Below are 24,567 nucleotides of genomic sequence, written 5' to 3' on the forward strand. Positions count from 1 at the left end.
CAGCCGATGGAGCCTGGGTTGTAGCTTTAATTGAAGTTCATGTTCTTGTAGAAAGCTCTACTGAGCATGTGTGGGACTCCCTGTATCAGTGAGTGCACTTGCAGGGCTCTTCTCAGTTCTTTTTTTTTTTTTTTTTCTCTGCAACACCAGCAATCTTTTTGTCAGCTTCAAAGAGCCATCAAGAAAATTTCTTGTTTCCTCCTCATTCCAGTCTGAGCAGTCCAGATGAACAGATTATGACCACCGACCAGCAGATGGAGACAGAGACCAACAGGTTTGCTGACATTAGCCCTTATAGGCACCCATGCTGCTCTCAGCCTGCCAGTATTCTCTGTCTCCAGCAGATGATAAGCAAGCTTTCCATGCTGTTGAATTGAGGCTGGTTAGGCTAGATGAAGGGGAATCAATGGAGGAGCCTGCGGATTATATTAATGCCTAACCTTTCCTATCACATCCCCTCCTGGTTTCTTCCCAGGAAACCTTTCATGTGGCAAAAAAAAAAAGAAACACAGCAATTTAGAATCGGGGGTGGGGAACAGGCATCCTTTTAGTGATTGCTTCAGCCTGGAATGTTTTCTTCATAAAGTTAAAAAAAAAAAAAAGCAAGCTTGACTCCTGCAGTAAAGGCTGCACTGGGGTGGGGAAGCAGCGATGTTTGTTTGGCCGATATCTGGGGCGGCCTCCTTTTGCATTCAGGTTCCCCCCCCCCGTGACTTATGCTGGTGGCTGAGCATAGGAAGATCGCACTTGACACTGGGTGCGGGGCACTCCCCCTCAGGTAGGGGGACCCACTGAGATTATTGCTGCTCTAGTTTGAAAAAGCAGGGGGATGTGAAAGTGCCACTGCTGCCGCTTTCGGGGGAGCCGCATCGGTAGGACTGGCTGCTTTTCTGTTTCCGCCAGGAGTTCCTTATCAGAGCAGGAATGGCAGCCATCTTTGCTGTATGGGGGAGAGAGGCAAGGAGCCAAGTGGCCCCCTCTCTGTCCTGCGGGGTGCAGATCGGGCTAGCCCTGTTATATATGGTTTTCAGCACCCTTTCCTCCATTGATTTGGTGGCCATAATCAGCGGAGCTTTCAAACTGTAAACTCCTCAAATCTTTACAACTAGCATTCTGTTATCGACGGACTCTGGTCCTGGGGAGAGCTCAGGAGATAGGACTATAGGGAGCAGTATGTTCATATTTTGTTTTCCAAGTTGAAGTCTGGACTCAATGGACCTTGGTCTGACCCAGCATGGCATTTCTTTTGTAGAGCTGGGGGCAATCTGGAACTCTCTCTAAAAGCTTTCAAAGATCAGTTGGTCATCAAAATGTATCTAATTCAGATTGACAACCAAGTATACTACATAAACGAGGAATAAGATCTTGCCTTCTGAGTAAGGCGGCTTGTCAGAATATATTCTTGGGCCATTTTGCAGAGAATGAATTTAAAAGCTATCTATCTGGCTGGCAAGTACAATATCCTTGGAACAAACTGAGTCTTGGGGTAGCAATTCAGATATCCTGTGAATGGGGAATATCTGTTGTAAATCTATTTACATCTCATCCAAAAGATTACTCAGCTTTCTTCCAGGAGAGGGTCACGGGGTAAACAAACCTCAGGCATCTTTTCCATAAATTGGGGAAATGGCCTCCTGTATGCATTTTCTCTGATGCCAAAGATCTTGATAAAACGCAGAGACCATGATATTTATAGCTCCTTATTGGCTGAGATAATTTGGTTCCTGCTCCTCTGGGAGATGTCCATCAGGGAACCAGTCAGGTTGGGGAGTTCTCCAAGTCTCATTACACAGAACCAGGAAATATTGGCACACCCCCAACGTCGGGTTCCTAGCTCTCACAGTCTGGATGTTGAGAGAATTGTATTGGGTTCCCTGAACTTTTCGGTGGATGAATCTCAAATTCATCTGGCTACTAGAAAGGCTTCCATCAGAAGGTCGTGTAGTTTTAAATGGAGGTTTGCCCTGTGGTGTGAGGGAAAGGCCCTAGGTCTTTTCTCCTGTCCTACACACAAACTGCTTTTATATCTTTGAGACTGGTATGAAAACTAACTTTTAGAGTTCACTGTAGTGCAGTTGACGCCTACCATCACCAATCAAGTAGAAGGTAAAACCCATCAGTGAAGGCAAAAACAGTAACTGCATTCAGGAAAGCATGGAACAAGCATCAGAGGATTCTTAGTGGTGGAGAAGCAAGAGTAAAGCCATAATTCAAGTTGGCTGTACAGTAGGAATGCGAAACAGAAACTAGATGGATCTTGTGATCATTATCTGATGTTGTAATCTGTCTCAAAAAAGTGACTCGTCCTTTTGTCTGACATGGGTCTTTCTCCAAGGATGAGCATCAAGAGCAGATTGACCACATGACTGGTTGCATGATAGTTCAGTGCAACTCCAATTGGATGCAATCTTTCGAGAATGACTGCAGGTAAACAAATAACCTTTATTTAAAAATAACTGCCAGTATTTTTGGAACAAATTGGTATGGGATTGTTTTGTTGGTGTGGTTTAATTGTATAGTCCAGATCTTAAAAACTGTATGAAATTTGTTTTTTCTTGCATCAAAACTTTTCCAAAGAATGAGATCTCCAGTTATTCATTTTTATTTATTTAGATTATAAACACCTACACAGAGGCAGTTCAGACCGTGGATCCCGTCAAAGCCACTGGGAAACCCCATGGACTCTGGGTGTCTTTTGCCAAATTCTATGAAGAGAATGGACAGATTGAAGATGTAAGTAGCCCGACAATAATGGACAGTCAGGCAATAGAACACGTTCCCAAGGGATGTGCTGAAATTATGGTCATTGGAGGTTGCTAAGAACAAGTTAGAGAAACATCCATTTAAAATGATGTAGGTACATTGGATACTGCTTGACTGGAAGATTAGTGGGCTCTTAAAATAAGTAAATGAGGACAGGTAAAGATCAATTGGCTCATCCATTCTGCTCAGTTGAGATTCTTCTATTCCATTTCATCCTGCCATACCAGTCCAGTCCAAGCAGGTGGTTGTGTCCGCCTACCAGCAAATAGAGGCAGATCACGCAGACTTTGTATGGGTGGTACAACACAGAGAAACTCCAGGATTCTCTGCCTCCAGCAGTTGGCAGGACTCACTGGTGGTGCAGTAGGATTTCCATGACAGCCTTGATGCAGCTGAGGGCCAGGCCCTGATACACCCAGGAGAACGAGCCCACCAGGAAGCTCCCAGTTCCAGAGGGGATTTGGTAAAGCCTGGGGGAGGTTTCTCCTTGACTTGATCAAAAAAAAAAAACCAAACATTTAAACTAGAAGTTTGCTTTGGTGCTGTGGAGAAGATTCTCAAGTCTGCCCCCACACACTCCTTTCTTCCCCTTCTTGTGTCTTGTTGCCTCTTTCTGCCTTTCCCTGTACGTACCTGGATCAGTCCAGACAGTGGGTTATGTCCCCAATCCAGCAGATGGAGTCAGCCAAAGCTTCGAGGGGGCGTCACCATAAGTACTACTACCCCCTCTGCAGGAGTTCAGTATCTTCTGACTCCAGCAGATGCGAGTAGTGGAATCTGGGTTGCTCCAGATTGCTTTAAACCATTTCTTACAGTGATTGCTGGTCTTCTCTGTTTTTCTCTCACTTTTCTGTTGGATCAAGTTTGTTTTATTTAAAAAAAAAAAAAAAAAAAAAGTTAAAGAGGGTTCACTTTGAGACGGCGTGACTTCCCTCTGCGTTGTCTCTCCCTCTCTCTCTCTATCTCTCTCTCTGTGCTAGCTGTACCTTGTGAACCGGGGTAAGTGCATTCTTCTGTGTTTTTCCTTACAGCTGATTTTGCTCGCGGCTGCTTCGGCTCCGCCGCGTTTTTCTCCCTCACCAGCGGCCATTTTGCCGGTTCCTCGTGGGCTACGGAGGTGAGCGGGGAGAGGTTCGTTGGCGGGTTGTGAGGCCAGGAGGGCCCCCCCCGCGGCACCGTTTTTCATCGGCGGGCAGTGCAGGCCGATCGGGCCCCCCCGCACCGGCGTTTTCCTTCGCGGCCCCCCCCCCCTGAGGCATTTCTTTTAATTTTGCCTGTCTCCTCCGTTGCCAGCAGGGCCCACGATGCCGCGGATGGCACGTTGCTCGGCCTGCGGCGAGCCGGGATCGCGGATTTCACGTGAAGGGATCTGTGCTCGGTGCCTCCCCGGGGGGGAGGGCCCGTCGCAGTCCCTTAGCGGATTTTCGTTTTTTACAGGCATGCCCGGGCGGCGCGGGCCGGCCCCTCCCCCATTCCTGGCGGGAACGGCGGCCATTTTACATGCCCAGCGCCCTGAGGGGACTCAGGCAGCGCTGGATGACAGGGACTCCCCCGAGGTTTCTCCACCGAACTTGCTGCCGGAACACAGCCTGACGGTCCAGGATCCTACGGGGTCCCCCCCCTCCGGGGCTTCCTCAGGTAGGCCGGGATTTTCACACTGCGTATTTGCAGGGCCTCGACGCTCCCGCAGCACCGTCTCCAGCCAAGGTCCCGCGGCTCTCGCCTCCCTCTCAGGCCCCCCCCGTCCCGGCGGGTGTGGGGGCCACCCCGCCTCCCGATCGCACCCGGATTCTGGTGGGTTCCGGGGGAGTAGTGACAGGCCCAGCGTCTCCTAGGCCGGACCTGGAAGAAGGGGGCCAAGGGGATTCCACCACAGAGGGGGACGATCCGCGCACGCTGCGTCTCTTCCAGAGGGAAGAGCTGGACGAACTTATTCCACTCATTATCCAGGAGCTGGATCTCGATCCGCCGCCGGACCCGCCCGCTCCAGTAGCGCCCGCCATCGTCACGTCGGCCAAGAAGGGAGATCCGGTGCTGGCAGCCCTCCGGCTGAGGGCTCGGGCGTTTCCCATCCATGATTCCTTCCTGCAGCTTCTTACTAGGGAATGGGACGCCCCGGAGGCTTCCCTTAAGGTCAGTTGGGCCATGGAGAAGCTGTATCCGCTTCCGGAGGATTTCCTGGATCTCATCAAGGTACCGAAAGTGGACTCCGCGGTGTCGGCGGTCACGAAGAGGACGACCATACCAGTGACGGGTGGCGCGGCCTTACGGGATACGCAGGATCGCAAGTTGGAAGTCTTCCTCAAGCGGATCTTCGAGGTCTCCGCGCTGGGGATGCGGGCGGTGATGTGCAGTTCGCTGGCTCAGAGGGCGAGTCTTCTCTGGGTGCAACTACTTCTCACCTCTCGGGTTCTGCCGGCCGAGGAGGCCGCCCAAGCGGATAGGCTGGAAGCTGCGGTGGCGTACGGGGCTGACGCCTCCTACGACCTGTTTCGGGTCCGGGCTCGATCCATGGGCTCGGTAGTGGCGGCGCGTCGCCTTCTATGGCTCCGCAACTGGGCGGCGGACACTTCCTCCAAGTCGAGCCTGGGTTCCCTGCCATTCAGGGGTAAGTTCCTGTTCAGAGAGGATTTGGACCAGATCATCAAGTCACTGGGGGAAAACGCAGTCCATCGCCTGCCGGAGGACAGGTACCGGCCCTCCAGGGCGTTTTCGTCCTCCCGCACCAGATCCAGGGCGCAACGGCGCTATAGGAACTACAGACCGGCGGGCTCCAGGCCCTCTGTCCACAGGTCGCAGCCCTGGTTGCGCTCCTTTCGCGGGCGTAGGCCTGCGCTTCCTGCCTCGGGAGCGGGACAACCCTCTCCCAAGTCCTCCCAATGATGTTCGGCTCGCCCACTCCACCGTCCCCGGATCGGAGGACGGCTGGCGTTCTTCTACAAGGAGTGGGCGCGGATCACCTCGGACCAGTGGGTCTTGGACACCATAGAACACGGCTACGCGTTGGAATTGGTCCGCGCTCCAAAGGGACAGTTCATCTTCTCCCCCTGCGGATCGGCCTCCAAGCGAAGGGAGGTACAGTTGACACTGGACAGGCTTCGGGAAATTGGCACCATTGCGCCCATGCCCTCCGGAGAGGTGGGCTTGGGCCATTATTCCATCTCCTTCATGGTGCCTAAGAAGTACGACTCCTACCGGCCCATCCTGGACTTGAAGGACGTCAACAAATCCCTCCGGGTGGTTCGGTTTCGGATGGAAATGCTGCGCTCAGTGATTGCGGCGGTGCATCGAGGGGAGTTCCTAGCCTCCTTGGACCTGACGGAGGCCTACCTTCACCTCCCCATCCGCCGGGAGCATCATCGTCTTCTCCGGTTCAAGATCCTGGACGACGGCACCGCACACTTTCACCAAGACCATGGTAGTTGGGGCGGCGGCTCTTCGGAAAGAGGGTATTTTAGTTCATCCTTACCTGGACGATTGGCTCATCCGAGCGAAGTCTTTCCTGCATGGACAAGCTGCGGTGGCCAGGGTAATAGAGTTCCTGCAGTCCCTGGGATGGGTGGTGACCTTCTCCAAGAGCTCCCTTGTGCCCTCGCAGCGCTCGGATTTTTTGGGGGCGACCTTAGACACCCGCCGGGGCGCGGTTTTTCTGCGACAGGACAAAGCGCATGCCCTGCGAGAACACATACAGCGGTTCTCTGCGTTACCAGTTCCCACCTCCTGGGACTACCGGCAGCTCCTGGGGGTGATGGGCTCCACCATCGTCATGGTTCCTTGGGCATTTGCGCACCTTCGGCCCCTACAAAGAGCACTTCTCTCCCGTTGGAAATCGCTGTCGCAGGACTACCAGATGCTCCTCCCCCTGCCGCAGTTTGCCAGGATCAACCTGGCCTGATGGATGGATCCGGAGAATCTGGCTCGCGGCGTGTCCCTCGATCTGCCAGATTGGGTGGTGGTCACCACCGATGCCAGCCTCGTCGGCTGGGGAGCGGCCGCGGCGCCACGCAGGGGCCGTGGTCCGCGGAGGAGACGCAGTGGTCCATCAATCGCCTGGAGACCAGAGCGGTCGGACTGGCTCTGCGACACTTCCTGCCACTCCTTCGGAATCGGGAGGTTCGGATCTTATCGGACAACGCGACCACGGTGGCCTATATCAATCGCCAGGGCGGCACTCGCAGTCCGCACGTCGCACTCGAGGCAGCGATGCTGATGCAGTGGGCGGAACATCATCTGGTCCGCCTGGCGGCCTTGCACATCGCAGGCATGGACAACGTCCAGGCGGATTTCCTCAGTCGCCAGCTTCTGGATCCCGGAGAATGGTCCCTCTCCGAGGCTATGCTCCTCCTTGTCCAGCGGTGAATTCCCCACATGGATCTGAATTCCCCACATGGATCTGATGGCGTCCGCACAAAACGCCAAGGCTCCCCGTTTCTTCAGCCGCAGAAGAGAGCGAGGAGCGGAGGGAGTCGATGCCCTAGTGCTTCCGTGACCAGCCAATCTTCTTTCCCACCTTGGCCCCTGGTGGGCAGACTGCTCCGCAGAATAGAGGCTCATCAGGGGAATGTGATCTTCGTCGCGCCAGAATGGCTGAGACGTCCCTGGTTCGCGGACCTTCTCCACCTGGGGATCGTCAGACCCATCCGACTAGGACATCTCCCCCGCCTCCTGCACCAGGGCCCAGTATTTTTCGATCAGACAGAACTCTTCTGTCTTGCGGCCTGGCTTTTGAGAGGCACCGCCTTCGACGCCGGGGCTACCAGGAGGCGGTAGTGTCAACGCTGGTGCATTCCCGAAAGACTTCAACGTTGGTGGCCTATGTTCGGGTCCGGAAGGTCTTCGAGCTGTGGTGTACTGGTCAGAACACTAGCCCTGCTACGGCTTCTTTCCTCAGATCCTCCAGTTTCTACAAGCGGGGGTGGACAAGGGGCTCGCCAACAACTCGCTCTGGGTTTGGGTGGCCGCCCTTGGTTCGCTCCTGCGCGACGGGGGCTCTCTACTGCAACACCCGGACATTGTTCGCTTTCGCAAGGGTGTCTAGCGTTTGCGGCCTCCGCTGCGGGATCCTTGTCCCTCCTGGAGTCTCAACCTTGTCCTCTGTTCCATGTCGGGGCTCCCGTTCGAACCACTGCGGATTGCGACGATCAAGGATCTCACCCTCAAGACGGTGTTTCTGGTGGCCGTCTGCTCCGCGCGCCGCATCTCAGAGCTGCAAGCCCTGTCTGTTAGAGAGCCTTACCTCCGTTTCTCCGATTCCGGAGTTTCTCTTCGCACTGTTTCCTCCTTCCTGCCGAAGGTGGTATCGGCGTGCCATGTGAATCCAGACGGTGGAACTGCCGTCCTTCCCATCTTCTGAGCCGAGGGCTCTACGACTCCTGGATGTCAAGCGCACCCTGCTCCTCTATCTGGAGGCTACAAATGAGTTCCGGACTTCCGACCACCTCTTTGTACTCTGGTCTGGGCCTAAGAAGGGATCTCAGGCCTCGAAGACTACCATTGCTAGACGGCTGAAAGCCGGCTTTGCTGCCGCCTACATTGGGTGGGGCGGACTCCCCCCACCCGGCATTGTAGCGCATTCTACACGCTCCCAGGCGGCTTCCTGGGCGGAGGTTCGTTCGGTTTCCTCTCAAGAAATCTGTAGAGCAGCCACCTGGAAATCGTTGCACACGTTCTCGAGGCACTATCGCCTACACCTCGCCTCTCCTGTCTGTCTCTGGACACTTTGGCGAACAGGTTCTACGAGCAGGCCTCGCAGGACCCCACCCGATTTAGGGACGCTTGGGTACATCCCACTGTCTGGACTGATCCAGGTACGTACAGGGGAAAGAAAATTATTACTTACCTGCTAATTTTCGTTCCTGTAGTACCATGGATCAGTCCAGACGCCCACCACGTTTGGGTTCTAATCTTGCTTGGCTGTCTTCTACGATACTGGCGTGTTTTCTGTCTTTCACGATTTCTCAGCTTTTTCACTGTTTGTCACAGTTCCCTTTGGGTTGACACGCTGTTTGCATCACCTCCTACCGGTTGGTGGGAAGGTTGCAGTTCTTTACTTAGGTTTAGCGGCTTATGGTTGCCGTTTACTTTAAACTTGATCCAATCCGGGGGTTTGTTTGTTTACTCGGGCTTTGATATACTCGATACTGAACTCCTGCAGAGGGGGTAGTAGTACTTATGGTGACGCCCCCTCGAAGCTTTGGCTGACTCCATCTGCTGGATTGGGGACATAACCCACTGTCTGGACTGATCCATGGTACTACAGGAACGAAAATTAGCAGGTAAGTAATAATTTTCTTTTCCCTTCTGTCTGCCCTTTACAAAGCTTGTTGAGAAACAAAAAACTAGCTGCAGCGTGTGCTGTTTCTGTGTTGCAGGAATATGCAGGCCTTCTAGCGAGTCACCTGCACCTGACCACCGTACGGGCCACCGTACTGACATGTTAGTACGGCTTGCATTCTCTCTGGCTTTTCTCGCTTTGGGGTGGGGGTTGGGGCCTTTGAAGCAAGTCCATGCAGTGTGTGGGCCGTCAGGAAGCCCGCTAATGGAGAAGGGGCTGATAAATCGCCATTGTGGCACAGGTGGGAGCAGGCGATCGGCCATCTCTATGGGGCCGTTCTGTGCAGCCTGTGTACGTGCTGGGGGAGTGCTCCCAGCCTCCCGTGGCTGTTGGCAAGTCTCTTCCACAGTTGGGAAGGAGTGCTTCGGAGGAGTCACGGCCCAGATCTGGAGCCTGTGAATACTGCCAGTGTGCCAGCTTGGGCAGGTGTGGTGGCCATTTTAGGTTGGCTTTCCGTGGTTTTACTGGGCGCGAGCAGGTGCACATGGATTCAGAGGGGGATATTGGGGATCTTCTGTTGCTTGCTCTAGTGGAGAAAACTCCCAGCGGACTTGACGTGAACTGATTGGGAAGAGTTTTCGCTGGAATTCTTTCGCTTTCTGCTTCAGGTTTCCTGTGCTATATAGAGGATGAGAAGCCTCAGCAGCTATTCCATTTATTCCATTTATTTTGGTGCCCAAGGAGGGTGGGTCTTCCAGGCCCATTCTCGATCCCAAAAGGATCAACAGTGATATCAAGGTCCCTCATTTTCGCATGGAAACCCTTTGGTCCATCCTGATGGCAGTCCGACAGGGTGAGTTTTTTTTCTTCCCTGGATCCTGTCACCTTCGTATTCCTATCCAGCAGGCCAGTCAGAGGTGTCTTTGATTTTGTGTTCTGCAGGAACACTTTCAGTTCAAGGTGCTTCCCTTTGATCTGGTGACAGCACCACGCACCTTCATGGTGGAGGGGGAGGGAGTGATTGCTTCATCCCTACCTGGACGACTGGTTGATCAGAGCGAAATCCTCTCAAGAGGGAGTTCATGCAACAGAGGAGTTCAAGCTTTAGGAAATTTAGGCTGGTTTGTTAATTTCACAATCTGTTTCCTTCTCGGGGGCCCACTTTGACACCAAGTTAGGGCATGTTTTTCCTACCTCAGAAAAGGGTGGACAGGTTGTTGCAGCAAGTGCAGCGGTTCAGAGCCTTGCTGTGTCCAAGGGTCTGAGTCTGTCTTCGGCTGCTCGGATCCACGGAGGCTGCTGTTGAACACTTGTTCCTTGGGCCGGAGCTCCTATGAGACCTCTATAGAGTCTTCCCTCCGATCACGTTGGTCACTCTGTTAACACGATATGCATCTCCCTCTGGAGTTGGTGAAGGATAGTCTTCAGTGGTGCATGGTCCCTCAGAACCGGTTGCAGGGGATACGTTTGTCATTCTCTTCTTTGATGCGAGCCTTTCTGGTTGGGGCGGCTCATTTTCTGGTTCAGGTTCTTTGAACTCAGCAGGAGGCATTCTGGTCCATCAACAGACTGGAAACCAGAGCAATAAGGTTGGCTTTCTGTCAGTTTCTTCCTCTTATCAAAAGGAGGCAGCGTGCTTCCAACAACATGATTGCTGTAGCATACGTGAACAGGCAAGGAGGGACCAGGAATCGAGTTTTGTAGGAGAAGAATCTTCTATTCCCTTTGGTGGTGGCTCATAAGTGCAGGGAAGGGTGACCAGTATGATAAAGGGGATGGAACAGCTCCCCTATGAGGAAAGACTAAAGAGGATAGGACTGTGCAGCTTGGAGAAGAGACGGCTGAGGGGGGATATTATAGAGGTCTATAAAATCATGAAAGGACTTGAATTGGTTATTTACTTTTTCAGAAAATAGAAGGACTAGGGGGCACTCCATGAAATTAGCAAGTTGCACATTTAAAACAAATCAGAGAAAATTCTTTTTCACTCAGCACACAAATATCCTCTGGCAACAAATTCCAGAGCTTGTGGTTAAGGCAGTTAGTGTAGCTAGATTTTAAAAAGGTTTGGATAAGTTCCTGGAGGAGAAATCTATAAACTGCTATTAATCAACAGGGAGTAGCCACTGCTTGTTGCTGCCATTAGTAACAAGGGATCTGTTTAATATTTGGGTAATTGCCAGGTTCTTGTGGCCTGGTTTGGCCACTGTTGGAAACAGGATGCTGGGCTTGATGGACCCTTGGTCTGAACCAGTGTGGCATTTCTTCTGTTCTGATACAGACCTCTCACCATTTTGTCACCCTTCTCTGGACCGCTTTCATCCAGTCTCTCTCTTTTTGCGATAAGGTCTCCAAAACTGAACACGGTACTCTAGATGAGGCCCTTACCAAAGACAAGGGCATTATCACCTCCTTTTTCCTGCTGGCTTTTCCCCTCTCTTTCCAGCCCAGCATCTTTCTGGCTTTGGTTACTGCCTTGTCACATTGCTTCGCAGCCTTCAGATCACCAGTCACTATCACCCCAAGTTCCCTCTCCTGGTCCATGTACATTATTTTTTCAGCCTTTTTGGATTACTACACCCCCAAATGCATGACTCTGCACGTCTTGGCCCTGATTCCCAGCTGCCAAACCTTTGCCCATGCTTCAAACTTTCTTAAATCGCTTTTCATTCTTTCTACTCTTTTAGGATGTGTTATGGACCATAAAGACCATTTTCTACCCAGCTAAAGCCCCTTTTGAAGCCTCTGGACTTTTATGTGCTCAAGAACCTAACCTAGAAGGTCAGTGGTGGTCTCTTCATCTCACAGAGGCAGTGAGCTCCAGGCCCTAATGACTTATCCACCTTACACTGTTTCATCAGAGCTTGATAATGCACATCCCCATCCTGAGTTGCTATCTAAGTCCCGGGAGGATATGCTCCTTATCAACCATTCATCCATCTGATATTCTTCACACTTCCACCTGCACTTGAGAGAGACAGCATGTCATACAGTGGAGTGCAAGAAAGAAGCCCTCTGTCTAGACTAGACCATAGCCTATAGATGGAGTGCTTTGGTGATGACAAATACCATTTTTAATTGCCTTGTCCTGGTATTTCTGATCTTAGAGTATGTCAAGGCCCATGAAATTAGGGCCATGGTAACATTGGTTGCCAATCTAAGGTTTATCACAAGGTTGTAAAGTCCCACCCATTTCCCAGTCACCATTGGTTTCCTAAAGGCTCATGTTGGGATTCTAGGTTTAGACTGTAATGCCTGTTTGTAGAGCTGGGTTGAACTCCCTCCTTCCTCTAGCCCATTTCTGTTAGTTTACAGAGTTGTTTTCCTGTTTCTCTTTCATGTTTGTGGTTAAAATAAAGGATAAAATGGCATCATTTATGCTTTGTCTTTCGACTTTTTTTTTCATTTCATTGACACCCCAATAGGATCTTTTCCCCGAGACGCGAGGTCTCCAGCCTAGGTGCGCAAAGGATCACATCATGTCGTTTCTTCTCAGTCTAAAATTAGTTTTATTAAATACAGACACAAGCACGGAGCCAAAAGCATTTCCTACACTAGTTCCCAAATTCCTTTACCTCCTAGTGTCCAGGCATCTTTCTATACCTAGACCAGTTCCTTGTCTTTAGAGATCATGTTACTTTTTCTCCATCTCTGCAAGTCCAATTTCTCTGCCATCCTGTCTTGCCACGTGCATTCTCTGCAGGTCGTATGCTAAACAGAAGCCAAGCGTTCAGAGCTAAGGCTGCATTCTTCTGCATGTTCTCCTACATTGTATTAATACCGGTCTTTTAGTGAGAGTTTTGTGATCACAAGGATGTCTTTATTCAGAGAGGTGTATAGGCTACAATTCAGCATTTAGTAGCGGCTTGTGCGCAGAGAAATGGTAATTGTTCTCTGACAGTAGCACAGTGAACCACTAAACCCGCCCACCTCCCCGTTTGTGAGTTGTTCTTTGGGTTGTACTAAATAGTAATTCTATTTGAAGAGTTAGGGGGTCCATCAGCCTATGAGGAAACACCCACTCATGCTCTAGAACAGGACCTTGACCCCTCACAGCATAGGTTCTATGGCCCATCAGCGTGGCTGATTGTACTGCTGTCATCAGAGAACAAAAGGGCCAGACTTAAATAAAGTTAGGGAAAAAATTGCTAATAGCCAGCTAGTCAGTTTGCACAATTTTAAAACCGTGCATTTTTCTACCAGCAATTTAATTTCCTGCAGTTTCTAGAAAGGGGAAAATTTCACTGAAATATTGTGCAGGTACAGCTTTTAGATAAAGCACTACCACTTTTTTTTTTTGTCCTGTTCTTTAGTTGTTTCTTTATGCTTGGGGGGAGGGGGACTGGGGATGAACCTGGAGAGCATAGTGAGGTGTGGGAAGGATGGGACCAAGATGGAAGTAAGCACTGGGACCGGAGTAGGGTAGAAAGGAGTTCAGGCTGCAGATGGAAGAAATCCTGGGATTACATATGGATTGGGAGAAGTGCAAATGCTGATAGTTTTCTTCCTTTTAGGCAAGAACAATCTTTGGGAAGGCCACCAAGGTGAACTATAAGCAAGTAGACGACCTTGCAAGCTTGTGGTGCGAATACGGGGAGATGGAGCTGCGGCATGAGAACTACGACCAGGCCCTTCATATCCTGCGGGTGAGTGCCTGCACTGTGGGTCATGCAGTAAGAGCAGCGGGCTGAGAACCAAGGAAGCTAGGATTTGAATCCTGCTTCTTCTACTGACTCTCCTTATGAACTTTGGCAAGTCACTTCACCTTCTTGCCTCATGTATTAACTTAGATTGTAAACCCTTTGGAACATACGTACTGTACCTGAATTTGTAACTCGCCTTGAGTTCAGATTTGGAAAGATGAGTAATAAAATCCAAATCCAAGCTAGATAGCAGGGCATTCCCTTAATCTACACAATGTTCAGAAGTGAAAACAACGGAGATGGACCCCTAACTGTCCCCTATGTAAATAAATCCTTGTCTAGATAGGAGGCATCAGTCTAATATTGGTGGGTGACTGCCCTTAAATCCAGCTCTGATCTGCTTTTTTTTGTAAGGAACTGGCATGCTGTGAACTCCAGTGCTTTTGATGTCCATTATTTTTGTGTGTGTTTATGGATGTTTTATTTTGTAACCTGTAACCAGCAAAGTATAGCATAATGCTCAGAATATGTTTTTCCTCTGACAGCAGGGTGGCACTGTCTGGTAGAGATGTTCAGAGATAAAATTTTTCATTTAGGTTCATTTGTTCTTTTCGTAGGGCACCTCCATTTGTTTCAGTAGTTTCAAATGCAAAAAAAAAATCTTTTGATTTATTTGTTCATTCTTTTGCCATTATAGTCATTGGGGGAAGCAATGCATTCTATTTTGGGCTCCCAAATAGGAATTTTCTAATGAACCTGGTGGGTAGACATAAGGGTGAAGGCATGCCAATACATCAAGACTATTAACGTGGCACCAAACATGGTATGAAGAGCCCCAGGACCTGCAGTGGGGGCAACACAGTACCAGCAGTGGCAGGAGTTATTTAAGGCATCATCAAAGGAGAAGGCTGGCCAGATCACTCCAAAGCTGCAGAAATGGGGCAAATGGCAACAGTGGCCTGAACCCAAGGCTGTATGAGAAGGGCAAAGTGGCACCAAATGTGACATGAATAGCTCAAGGCATCATAAAGAGGGGAAAAAAACACCAAGGCAGTGGTAGAGGGTGAAAGCAGGCAAAAAAGTGGCATGAAGACCCAAAAGCATCATGAGAAGCACACAGCAGCCACCCAGAGTGGCAAAAACATGCCATAGCACCAAATGAGGGGTGGAAATTGGTGGAAAGCCCTAGGTAGGGAGAAGCCAGAGGAAATCCCTGGAGGAAGCCTGATGTCATTTCTGTACAGTGAAGAAGCTGACTGTTCGGGCTTGGAGTTGATCTTCACTGGAGGCTAAGATGCTACTGACTAGAGGCACCAAATGCTCTTTAGCCACTAGCTGTTTAATATCCCGTGATTCAAGGATTTGAGGACATGATTATTCTTCTTCTGAATCAGTTTTTGTAAATACTGGCTCCATTACCTCAGCAGTGGTAATTATGAAAGCGCGCAGTCCTGGTTCTGGGTTTTACACTTCTGCAAACATTGTCTTTTGCTGTGATGTAATCCATTGATGAGACCAATAATCATGAGAACCTTAAACCAACAGAGTTTGAAGAAAATGTCTAAGAGAGTTTGAAACTGTTAAAGATAATTGGGTAGATAAGGTCTATGTAAAGCATCGGATGGCTAGGGCCAGAGCAAGAGTTGGCAAGTACCATAGGGGAAGGGGATTTGGAAAGCATCAAAAAGACAGCCAGAGCAGTGGAGGAAGCACCCTAAGGTACCAAACCTTGCTTAGAGCAGCAGTTACACTGGTGATTAAACACTGAAATGATAGCAGAGTAACACAGCAAGAAGAGTAGCTGACCCCTCCCCCTCCCCCCCCCCCCCCATGGTGTACCTCGACAGCTGAGAGAGAAGGAAGAATGGTATCAAAAGCTTGAGGAATGGTGCAGAAAGCATGCTAAGCAACAGATTGCCAGGGCCAACAGCAAGAGTTGGCAAGCACCATAGGGGAAGGGGATTTGGAAGGAACCTCAGACAGCTAAAAAAGCAGAAGAAGCAACCTAAGGTACCAAGACTACCTTGGAGCCAACAGCAGCAGTGAAACTGGCGATTGATTAAAACTGAGATGGTAGGAGCAGAGCAATGCAGCAAGACTAGTCCTATAACCCCCAAGGTGTACCTCGAGGGAGGAAGAATGTCATCAAAAGCCCAAGACACCAGGAGGGATAAAGCAATACCATGAGTGATATGAATGGCACAAGGAGTAGTGCAGTAAGTATACCAAACAATGAATGGCAAGAGTTGTCTAGTACCATAAGGGTAGAGAATTTGAACAGAAGCTCGAAGACAGCTGGAGTGGGGGATGCCTGCTTCAGTAAGAGGAATATGGTTGAGCCTGCCAGTAGCATGTGCTTCTGTTAAACTGTAAAGGTCGAGCGGTACCTGGAGTGGCATGAAGGACCTGAGGAATGGTGAAGTAGGCGTTCAAAGCAACAGATGGCCAGGGCAAGAGTTATCAAGTACCATAGGAGAAGGGGGATAGGTATTTGGAAGGAACCTGGTAGACAGCCGAAGCAGCAGAGGATACACCCTAAGGGGTAGATTTTCAAAGGGGTACGTGCGTAGCCTATTTTGCATAGGCTCGGCGGCACGCGCAAGCCTTGGGATGTGCGTAAGTCCCAGGGCTTCGCAAGGGGGGGGCGTGTCAGGAACGTGTCAGGTGGGCGACGCGATGTTCGGGGCATTCCAGGGGGCATGGCGCCGGCCCGGGGGCGTAGTTGAGGCCTCCGGACCAGCCCCCAGGTTGGTTGATGGTGCCAGCAGCCTGCTGCTGGCGCGGGGGGGGGAGGAGGTGGAAGGAAAGTTCCCTCTGAGGGAACGGGCAGCGCGCAGGGCTCGGCACGCACAAGGTGCACAAATGTGCACCCCCTTGCGCGCGCCGACCCCGGATTTTATAAGATACGCGCGTATCTTATAAAATCCGGCGTACTTTTGTTCGCGTGTGCGTAGATTTATAAAATCTACCCCTAAGAGGGTATCAAGACTAGCTTGGAGCAGCAGCAGTGGCACTGGTGATTACTAATAACTGAAACAGTAGGAGCAGAGCAATGCAGTGAGAAGAGTAGCCGTAAAACCACCAAGGTGTACCTCAAGAGCTGATGCACAGGAAGAATGGTGTTCAAAGCCTGAAGAATGATGCAGCAAGTATGCAAACCCACGAGATGACCAGGGCAAGCCCAAGAGTTGGCAACTACTGTGAAGGGGGAGGGGATTTGGACTGAAGCTTGACAACAGCTGGAGTGGGGGAGGCCTGTCTCATGTAAGAGGAATGTGGTTGATCCTACCAGTGGACTAGCATATGCTTCTGTCAAACTGTAAAAATTGAGCCATGCATGTGTTGTGTGCACACAACTGTTACAGTGAAACTGCGAATGGCTCATTAAATTAGTTATGGTTTCATCTGTTACTTGTACAAAATTATGGCGATTGTATAGCTAATACATGCTTCCTAGCACTGCCCCCATGACATAGTGCAGGGAATCTGAAATAACACAAAGGCATCAAAGCCCCCATGGCGCCAAGTGCAGGAAATCACAGCACAAAAGCATCAAAGCCCCCAAGGCATATAGTGTGGGTAATTGCAGACCTCTAAGGTAGGATATAAGGGGCTTGGTAGGTAGGCATAGTAGCAGGAAGACCCCTAAGGTGATATATCAAGGGCATAGCAGGTCTAAGTGAGTGATTTGTTATCTAGATTTCTTTAATTTAAAAAATGTGCTGGCTCTGAGTTTCTAAAATCACAAGGTTCCTAAATGTAAATGATTTAAAAGAAGTAGGGCCAAGGTGGAGGAATGAACTTAGAAATCAGTGCTGAACACCTAACACTGAATGCCTAAAGTTTGAGAAATAAATATCTGGCCTAACTTGAGAGATTTAGGAGCCTATGTTCAGAACCGATTTTTAGGTGCCTATACTCACTGAACATAAGTGGCTAGCTTTAACTCCTAAATGTGAATACTCTCTGCTCTTACAGTATCTGGCTGTATGTTACTGTATTAGGATTCTCTGAGATCCATATTCATAAGCATTTAGACGGATAATTCAGACGTTATCCCCCTAAATGAATATGTGGGCACTTAGCTGGCTAAGAAGAATTCCAGGGGTGCTTCAGGAGCCAGCTAAGTTATCTGATATTCAGAGTTAGCCGGAAAACTTACTTGCCTGAGGTCTGGTCTTAAAGTTAGCCAGCTGTATTCAATCGTGCAGCTACTTCCAAAGTTAGCCAGATAAGTTGATCCGGCTGATTCTATCCGGACAGTGACTGAATATGGACCTCCACAGGATCAATTTTCAAATAGTTACTGAGTGGATAATTTTAACCAATTAATGGGATATCTTATCTTTAAGTGAATTTTCACCTGAACCTAACCAACAGAAAATCGGTTCCAGTTTGAGTGGCTAGTTAGAGCAATCCAGCCATTATAGATGTATGCTGCGTCACTTAGCTGGTTAGCTTTGAAATCAGCACTAAATGACTGAGCCCTCTTAGAAAAGGAAACGAAAAAAACAAGCCGGAGATTTACCCCCTCCAAGCTCAATAAGTGGTTTTGTTTTGTTTTTTTGTTTTTTGTTTTTAAACCAGGATGAGCTGCGATAATCCCCTGACCCTGTTCCATAAGAATTTAAAATAAGATCACCCTAGCTGTTTTCACCTCCTCTCTTCCCCCATTTTGTCCCCACATCTGCACTCCTGTGAGCCCCTTGAACTCCCATGATTTCCTGCCTGCTCAGCGTCCAGCTAGGAGCTTCTGCCATGGGTCAGACCAATGCTGGACGCTGAGCAGGAAGGAAGTGCGAGGAAGTTCTTCTGACTTGAGAGGGGAGCCAGTGGAGAGGAAATCATGGAAATAGAAGAAGGGATTATGGTTTGGGATTAGTATTAAAAAAAAAAAAAATGCTTATCTAATGCCCAGAGTGAGGTCATTTTGAGCTCAAGGCAGGGTTTTTTTTTTTCTTTTTAATGTTTAAATCTGTTTATTGGAAATTGTAATACAACATTTCACTGGTTTACTATAACAATCTGGGATGTAACAAGATTACCCATTCACATATTGAGCCTTATCAGGCTTAGGAGAGGGTAGTTGAGCAGTAGGTGGACAGATTTAGGCCTGCTAGGCACTAACCGGCTGAATAAAAAAAACAAACAAAAAAAAAAAACAACCCTTCCCTGATATGGATTTTTTTTTTCTGCTGTTTTGTTTGCACAAATATTAGCCAGCCAAAGGGGAACATTTTGAACTGGTTAGATTTACGCGGTTGAAAGCTGAGTGTGGACGTGTGAAGGAGGGTCCCAGTGTGATGGCAGAGTTGGCAGTTGGGCCTTGCTGCTCACACGCTTAGTACTTGAATAGTTGCCAGCCCATGCAATAGCACAGCCCAAGTTATTCATACAATGGCGTCTTGGAGTCCCCTGTCAGTGACGTCTTCTTTGCCTCTGAAATCCCACAGAAAGCCACTGCCATGCCAGGAAAGAAGGCGGAATACTTTGATGCCACCGAGCCAGTGCAGAACCGCTTGTACAAGTCCCTGAAAGTCTGGTCCATGCTGGCCGACCTGGAGGAAAGTCTGGGCACATTCAAAGTAAGATCTGTCTCTCTAACTCAAATGTGGCCTTTCACCAATGTCTGTGTTTTAGGAGGGCAGTTTCCACAAACCTGCTGAATTTACGTTCTCTCTGAAAACGAGTGACACGGTGTGTGGGTAGAAAAAAACCTCGTACTTGCTATTGCTATGAGACTGCAGTGCACTGAATAATCCTCATGTCTATTTGACCTCATGTCATATTTTACCTCCTTAACCTATCCGTGCCTCCGGGAATGTCTTTTTAGACACCGAGTGAAGTTGTTTCAACAGGCAACTCAGCAGTTACCAGGCTAGAACTTTCTGGAAATTGTCTTCTATATGTAGAAAGTCTGGGGGTCTTCAGAGTAAGACCCTAGCATGGGGCATTCTGCCAGCTTCTTAGTGCCTCAGTCCTCTTGATGTCCCTGCTCTCTAATGCCCCCAGAGCTGACATGTCTCTGTTCCCTATCAGCAAGCGGGATGATATCCGACAACTCTGATGCGCCAGAACTTATCTCAGAGCCCAGAAGGGCCTAGAAAGCTTTTCTGAGCATGTGCGGATGTTCCTGCACAGCCACTACCCTGTGAGCCTCCTCAGTTGTCATTCGCTGGTGTGTTAGCAGATGTGTGAGTTTTCTCTTCATGTTCTGGCAGTCATTTTGCTGTTTAGACCCTGTATTTTTTTTTTTTTTATTGTAAGTGCCTCGTTTTTGCTGCAAGTCTGGGATTTCACTGGTTAGGGTCTTTTGCCTTTTTTGCCATTGCTGCTCTGGGCCTTCTTTATTGACGTCACTGAGCACCAGTGGCTCTGCGATGGCCTTACTTTTTTGGAAACCTTGTTTAATTTTTGTCTCAAAATTTTTCCCACAATAGCACAGAAGCAGATCAGCAGTTTCAAGAGAGTGCCTCGCATACAGTCAAAAGATGTTCATAATGGATTATCACAAAGATTGCATAAAGTATGTGGGAGGAAGACTAAGATCCCTAGTGGCAGCATTTGAGCTAAGATGTTCCTTAGGGACAGCAAATACCAAAGATTTACGTTGCTTGACATCTTCAGTTCAATTTGAAAGTCAAATGCCCTGTCGAAGGTTTTGGTGCCAGAGGAAGCCATGCTGAGGGGAAAATCCCACTCCTGAAAGCTGAAATGTAGGAAGAGATGCACCTAGTCTTCCCTGTCCCCTGCTCCTAAAGCAGTCTTCCTTCCCATCTTCCATTAGAACATAAGAACATGCCATACTGGGTCAGACCAAGGGTCCATCAAGCCCAGCATCCTGTCTCCAACAGTGGCCAATCCAGGCCACAAGAACCTGGTTTGCCCTATCCCCACAGCTCACCTAATCACCTACTTAAACCCAGTCTTCTCTCTCCAATATGCCCTTAGATTAAAACTTTAACCAGTTGCCAGGCAATGATTGCCATTTTAGGTCACCCCTGTTATCCTGATGGACTGTGGGCTTCAGATTTGCTCATTGTTGCTAAGTGACTGGATACTTTCAGAATTAGAACATGTTTTGTCAGGCTGATAGTTGCTGAACGTATTACAGATAACCAAGCACATAAAAAGCAGAGGCTATATACAGAAGTTTATGATGCATTTACAACTTAAATACTTTATTTTGATTGTCAGGCTACAAAGGCAGTGTATGACCGGATCTTGGACCTGCGCATTGCCACACCTCAAATCATAATCAACTATGCCTTGTTTCTAGAGGAGCACAAATACTTTGAGGAGAGCTTCAAGGTAAGGGATTGGATTGGAAGGGCAGCTCATGTGGCAAAAGCCTTGTATTTCCTTCCCCAGTTGTTCATGACCTTAGAACAGGGGACCAAGTCTATATATTGCTAAGAAAGTATGCACCAACGTCTTTTTAGTGTCATCATTGTTACCTAAGAGTTACTGAAAAAATACTGCTATATTCTGATATTTGTGATTTCTTTTGTTCAGAGAAAGATGGCCTTGCATTCTGTAAAATGATCTGCTGACTGATTCTAGCATCTCGAGTATCTGTTAATTCCCCCTGTCTGCAGAGGATGGACATAGTACCCACCCAGCCCTGGCCTATATCCAGTAATATGTTTCCCTGTATTGATTCAGAATATTGCATTTCCTTTTCATCCAGTCAGACCAGTCCAAACACATGGGGTATGTCTTGCTGATGTCTTACATGGGCTCCCGTGCTTCCCTCAGCCTGCCAGTATTCTCTGGGATTGAGGCATAGTTAGGTTGCTTCTACAGGACTGGATTGGAAGGGCGGCTTATGCGGCAAAAGCCACGGGCTTCCTCCCCCAGTTGATCATGGCCTTAGACCAGGGGGCTTCGAAGGCTTGGTTTGGGCTCCATATTTCATTGTATGTTGCCCTGTTTCCTCCCATTTCCTTTCCCACACCCTCATCCCTTCCCACACTTCTCGGACTGGTTCTCCTCAAAAAGAAAAAAACAAAAAAAAGAAAGACAGGAAAGAAACCTGAGTTGGTTTCTGATTCTCCCTCTGCCTTGTTAAGTTTCATAAATGTAAAAAGAAACACAAGGACAGGACTGTTTCCTTTCAGGAGGCTCCAGTGTGTTCGGCAGTGCTTCAGGCAGCATCACAGTGAGTTAAAAAAAAAAAAAAAAAAAGCACGCAAGCAAGCTTCTCTTTTTCACAATTCAAGAGTTTTTGTTTTACATGGTGAAGGGCGTATGTTCTCTCTGGAGTGTGGAGGAACGCCCACGCTCTGTACACGACGTGCAACACAGAGGCAGATGCTGCGGCACTCCACAGGAGTGGAAAAGAATAGAGACCGTTTTTTTAGGCAGGCCTTTGAGGTGGCTACAGCCAGACGTTTGTGAGGCTGCAGAGTTGGTCTGTGGAATTCCCTTCAAGGGCAGGCTTGTACTCAATGAGGACCTAGAGAAGAGGATCACAGCCTGAGGGAAATCTAAAGGATGAACAGCAGGGATCATCCAGTCAGTGCCTTTTAGAAGCTTTCAGGATGTCAAAGGTTTGGTAGATTTCAGTTCTTTTGAGAGTTTGGGAACTGCGGGACTTCCCAACGATCTCTGTGGAGTAAGGTTCCAGTATCTGGAGCAAAGGACAAATGATCAGTTTTCAGAATTTCTGCAGATATGGGCCAAGGTTACGACAGACCAGCGGGTCTTATAGGTCATTCAGAGCGTCTGTGCCTTAAGAGTTTGCCTATCTGATCTCAGACACTTTTATGATTTTGCCTTATCTTTCCTCTCTGATGCAAACTTGTTGGGTTGCACTCAGTCGTTTGCTAGAAGCTGGAGCAGTAGTTTTGGTGCCTCTGGCACAATGGGATTGATGTCTGTATTCTATCTATTAAGTGCCTCAATAAATTGGTTAGTTTATAAGGTGCCACCCACCTCTTGTCATTTGTTCATCTATTAAGTGGTTTTAAATAAAAGGAACCTTTTGACCTATTTTGGAGCGGACACAAGTCAACAAAGTTCTAAGGGGTTCCTCACTTCAGGATGGGGGCTTTTATATCAATTATGGAGACCTGTAGATCTCTGTAGAAGAACCACAGAGTGGCTCAGAGGCTAAACTCTTGCCTCTCACCCTAGCATGCTACTGATTCAAGACCAGTTCAAGCTGTTTTAACAGTGAGACAAGACATTTTTATTTTAGCATCCATGGGTTGGACGGAAGCATTTTTTGCATACTCCCTTCAGAAGTTTCTCTATTTCTCAGTGCTGGAGGGTTATTTTCAGTTTTAGGTCCTCCCTTTTGGCTGACCACTGCCCCTGGAACTTTCTTACATTGAGAAGATCTCCTGGTTCATCCTTACTTTGACGATTGGTTAGTCAAGTCAGTCAGCCCAGGAGAACAAGTTAGCTACCGATGAGGTTTAGTTGATCTGGGGACTCATTTTGTCACTAACTGGGGGCCGAGTGTTGTTGATGGTACAAAGGACTTAAGGAACACATCTGAAGTAGAAAGGGTCTACAACAGAAGAAGAGAATGAGGGTCATCCAGGCTGGATTCCTTAAGTTCTCTTAGCTAGAGCAACAACTACTTTGTATTTCCTTCGTGTCCTCTGATAGACAGTCTCCTGCAGACAATCTCTGTGCTTCAAGGGTCAGTAGCTCTGGTAACACCCGATTTATCAAGGCGGCCTTGGTATGCAGTTCTATTCCGGCTGTTGGACCTCAGAACTCCGCTCTCCTGAGAGGAGAGTCTGGTGTTTCACAGGGATCTGGTTCAGTTCTGTCTTGCAGCCTGGCCCTTGAGAGGTCTTATATAATCAGGGTTTGGCAGATTTTTGGAGATTGGTCCCCTGCTAAGCAGGTTTTTTCCTAGAGGGAATATGATACCTTCCATTTGGCATTTTTTTGCAAGGTGGTAGTGGCAGTTGTGTGTTTGAGAGGTTTCATTCAGGGTATGCCTTTAGTCTTTCATTTATCGTTCCCTGTGAGGTGTGAAACAGAGGCCACCAGTAAAAGGATTTTGAATGTGGTGACATCCTTTCTGGTGGGTATTTCTTTTGAACCCTTCTAAGGAAGTTATTTTTGGCTGAGTTGCTAGTGACATCTATTCAGTCAGGTGAATTTCTGAGCTGTAAGCTCATTTGTGCAGGGATTTTGTCTTGGTCTTTCAAGGGAGAATGTACATATTTGTACAAATTCAGCATTCTTTCTAATGGTGATTTGCTTGTTCACCTTATTTGGGAGTGTGTCTTCCTTCCTTCTATAGAGAGTTGTGTGAGGAAGTGAATTTGCTGTTCCATTCCTTGGATATGCGGAGTGTTGAATTGTAGATTTAAGATCATGAATGGTTTTATGAGATTGGATCATCTTTGTTCTCCATGCGGGAGTCATCTATGAGAGACATGGCTGTAAAAGCTTAATTGACATTCTGATTTTAAAATGTCATAAGTGTGGCCTACATTGAGGATTACCACTCTCAAACAGAACACAAGCAGTTCTTGGATCAAACTTTGGTTGGTTTTACCACTGAAGACTTACAAACTGATAACCTGATCTTCCTAGCATTCTTGTGCGATACTTTATCATCTCGACATTCAAGCTAGAATGGAAGCATCCTATGGTTCAGAGGTCTTAAGAGTGGGTTTGGCAGTGTCCCACCCAGTCAAGGTATAGCTTGGGTACATCCTATGTATTTAGATGGTCTGGCTGGATGAAGAGAGAGGAGAAATTAGCACCCAGGCTCTTGGTCCACCTGGGAACATCAGTACCAAATAAACTTCCTGGTACTGACATTCCCAGTACTTCAGTTCAGTGTTCACTAAAGAAGACCCTGAGAGAGACCATTGCTGCTTGACAAAACTATAGACTGGGGTGGGATAGATGCAA

The 24,567-nt window shown here is 48.4% G+C and overlaps 1 protein-coding gene across 1 annotated transcript in view; it reads left to right on the plus strand.

Annotated features, from left to right (window-relative positions):
* XAB2 (XPA binding protein 2) overlaps positions 1–24,567 on the plus strand; it is a 56,703-nt gene that overhangs the window by 19,726 nt on the left and 12,410 nt on the right. The window contains 4 exon segments of the mRNA XM_029584909.1: positions 2,614–2,733; positions 13,552–13,683; positions 19,134–19,265; positions 20,878–20,991. Coding sequence (XP_029440769.1) covers positions 2,614–2,733; positions 13,552–13,683; positions 19,134–19,265; positions 20,878–20,991 — 498 coding nt within the window.

The sequence above is a fragment of the Rhinatrema bivittatum genome, chromosome 19 (genome assembly GCF_901001135.1).
Source record: "Rhinatrema bivittatum chromosome 19, aRhiBiv1.1, whole genome shotgun sequence".
Taxonomy (NCBI): Eukaryota; Metazoa; Chordata; class Amphibia; order Gymnophiona; family Rhinatrematidae; genus Rhinatrema; species Rhinatrema bivittatum.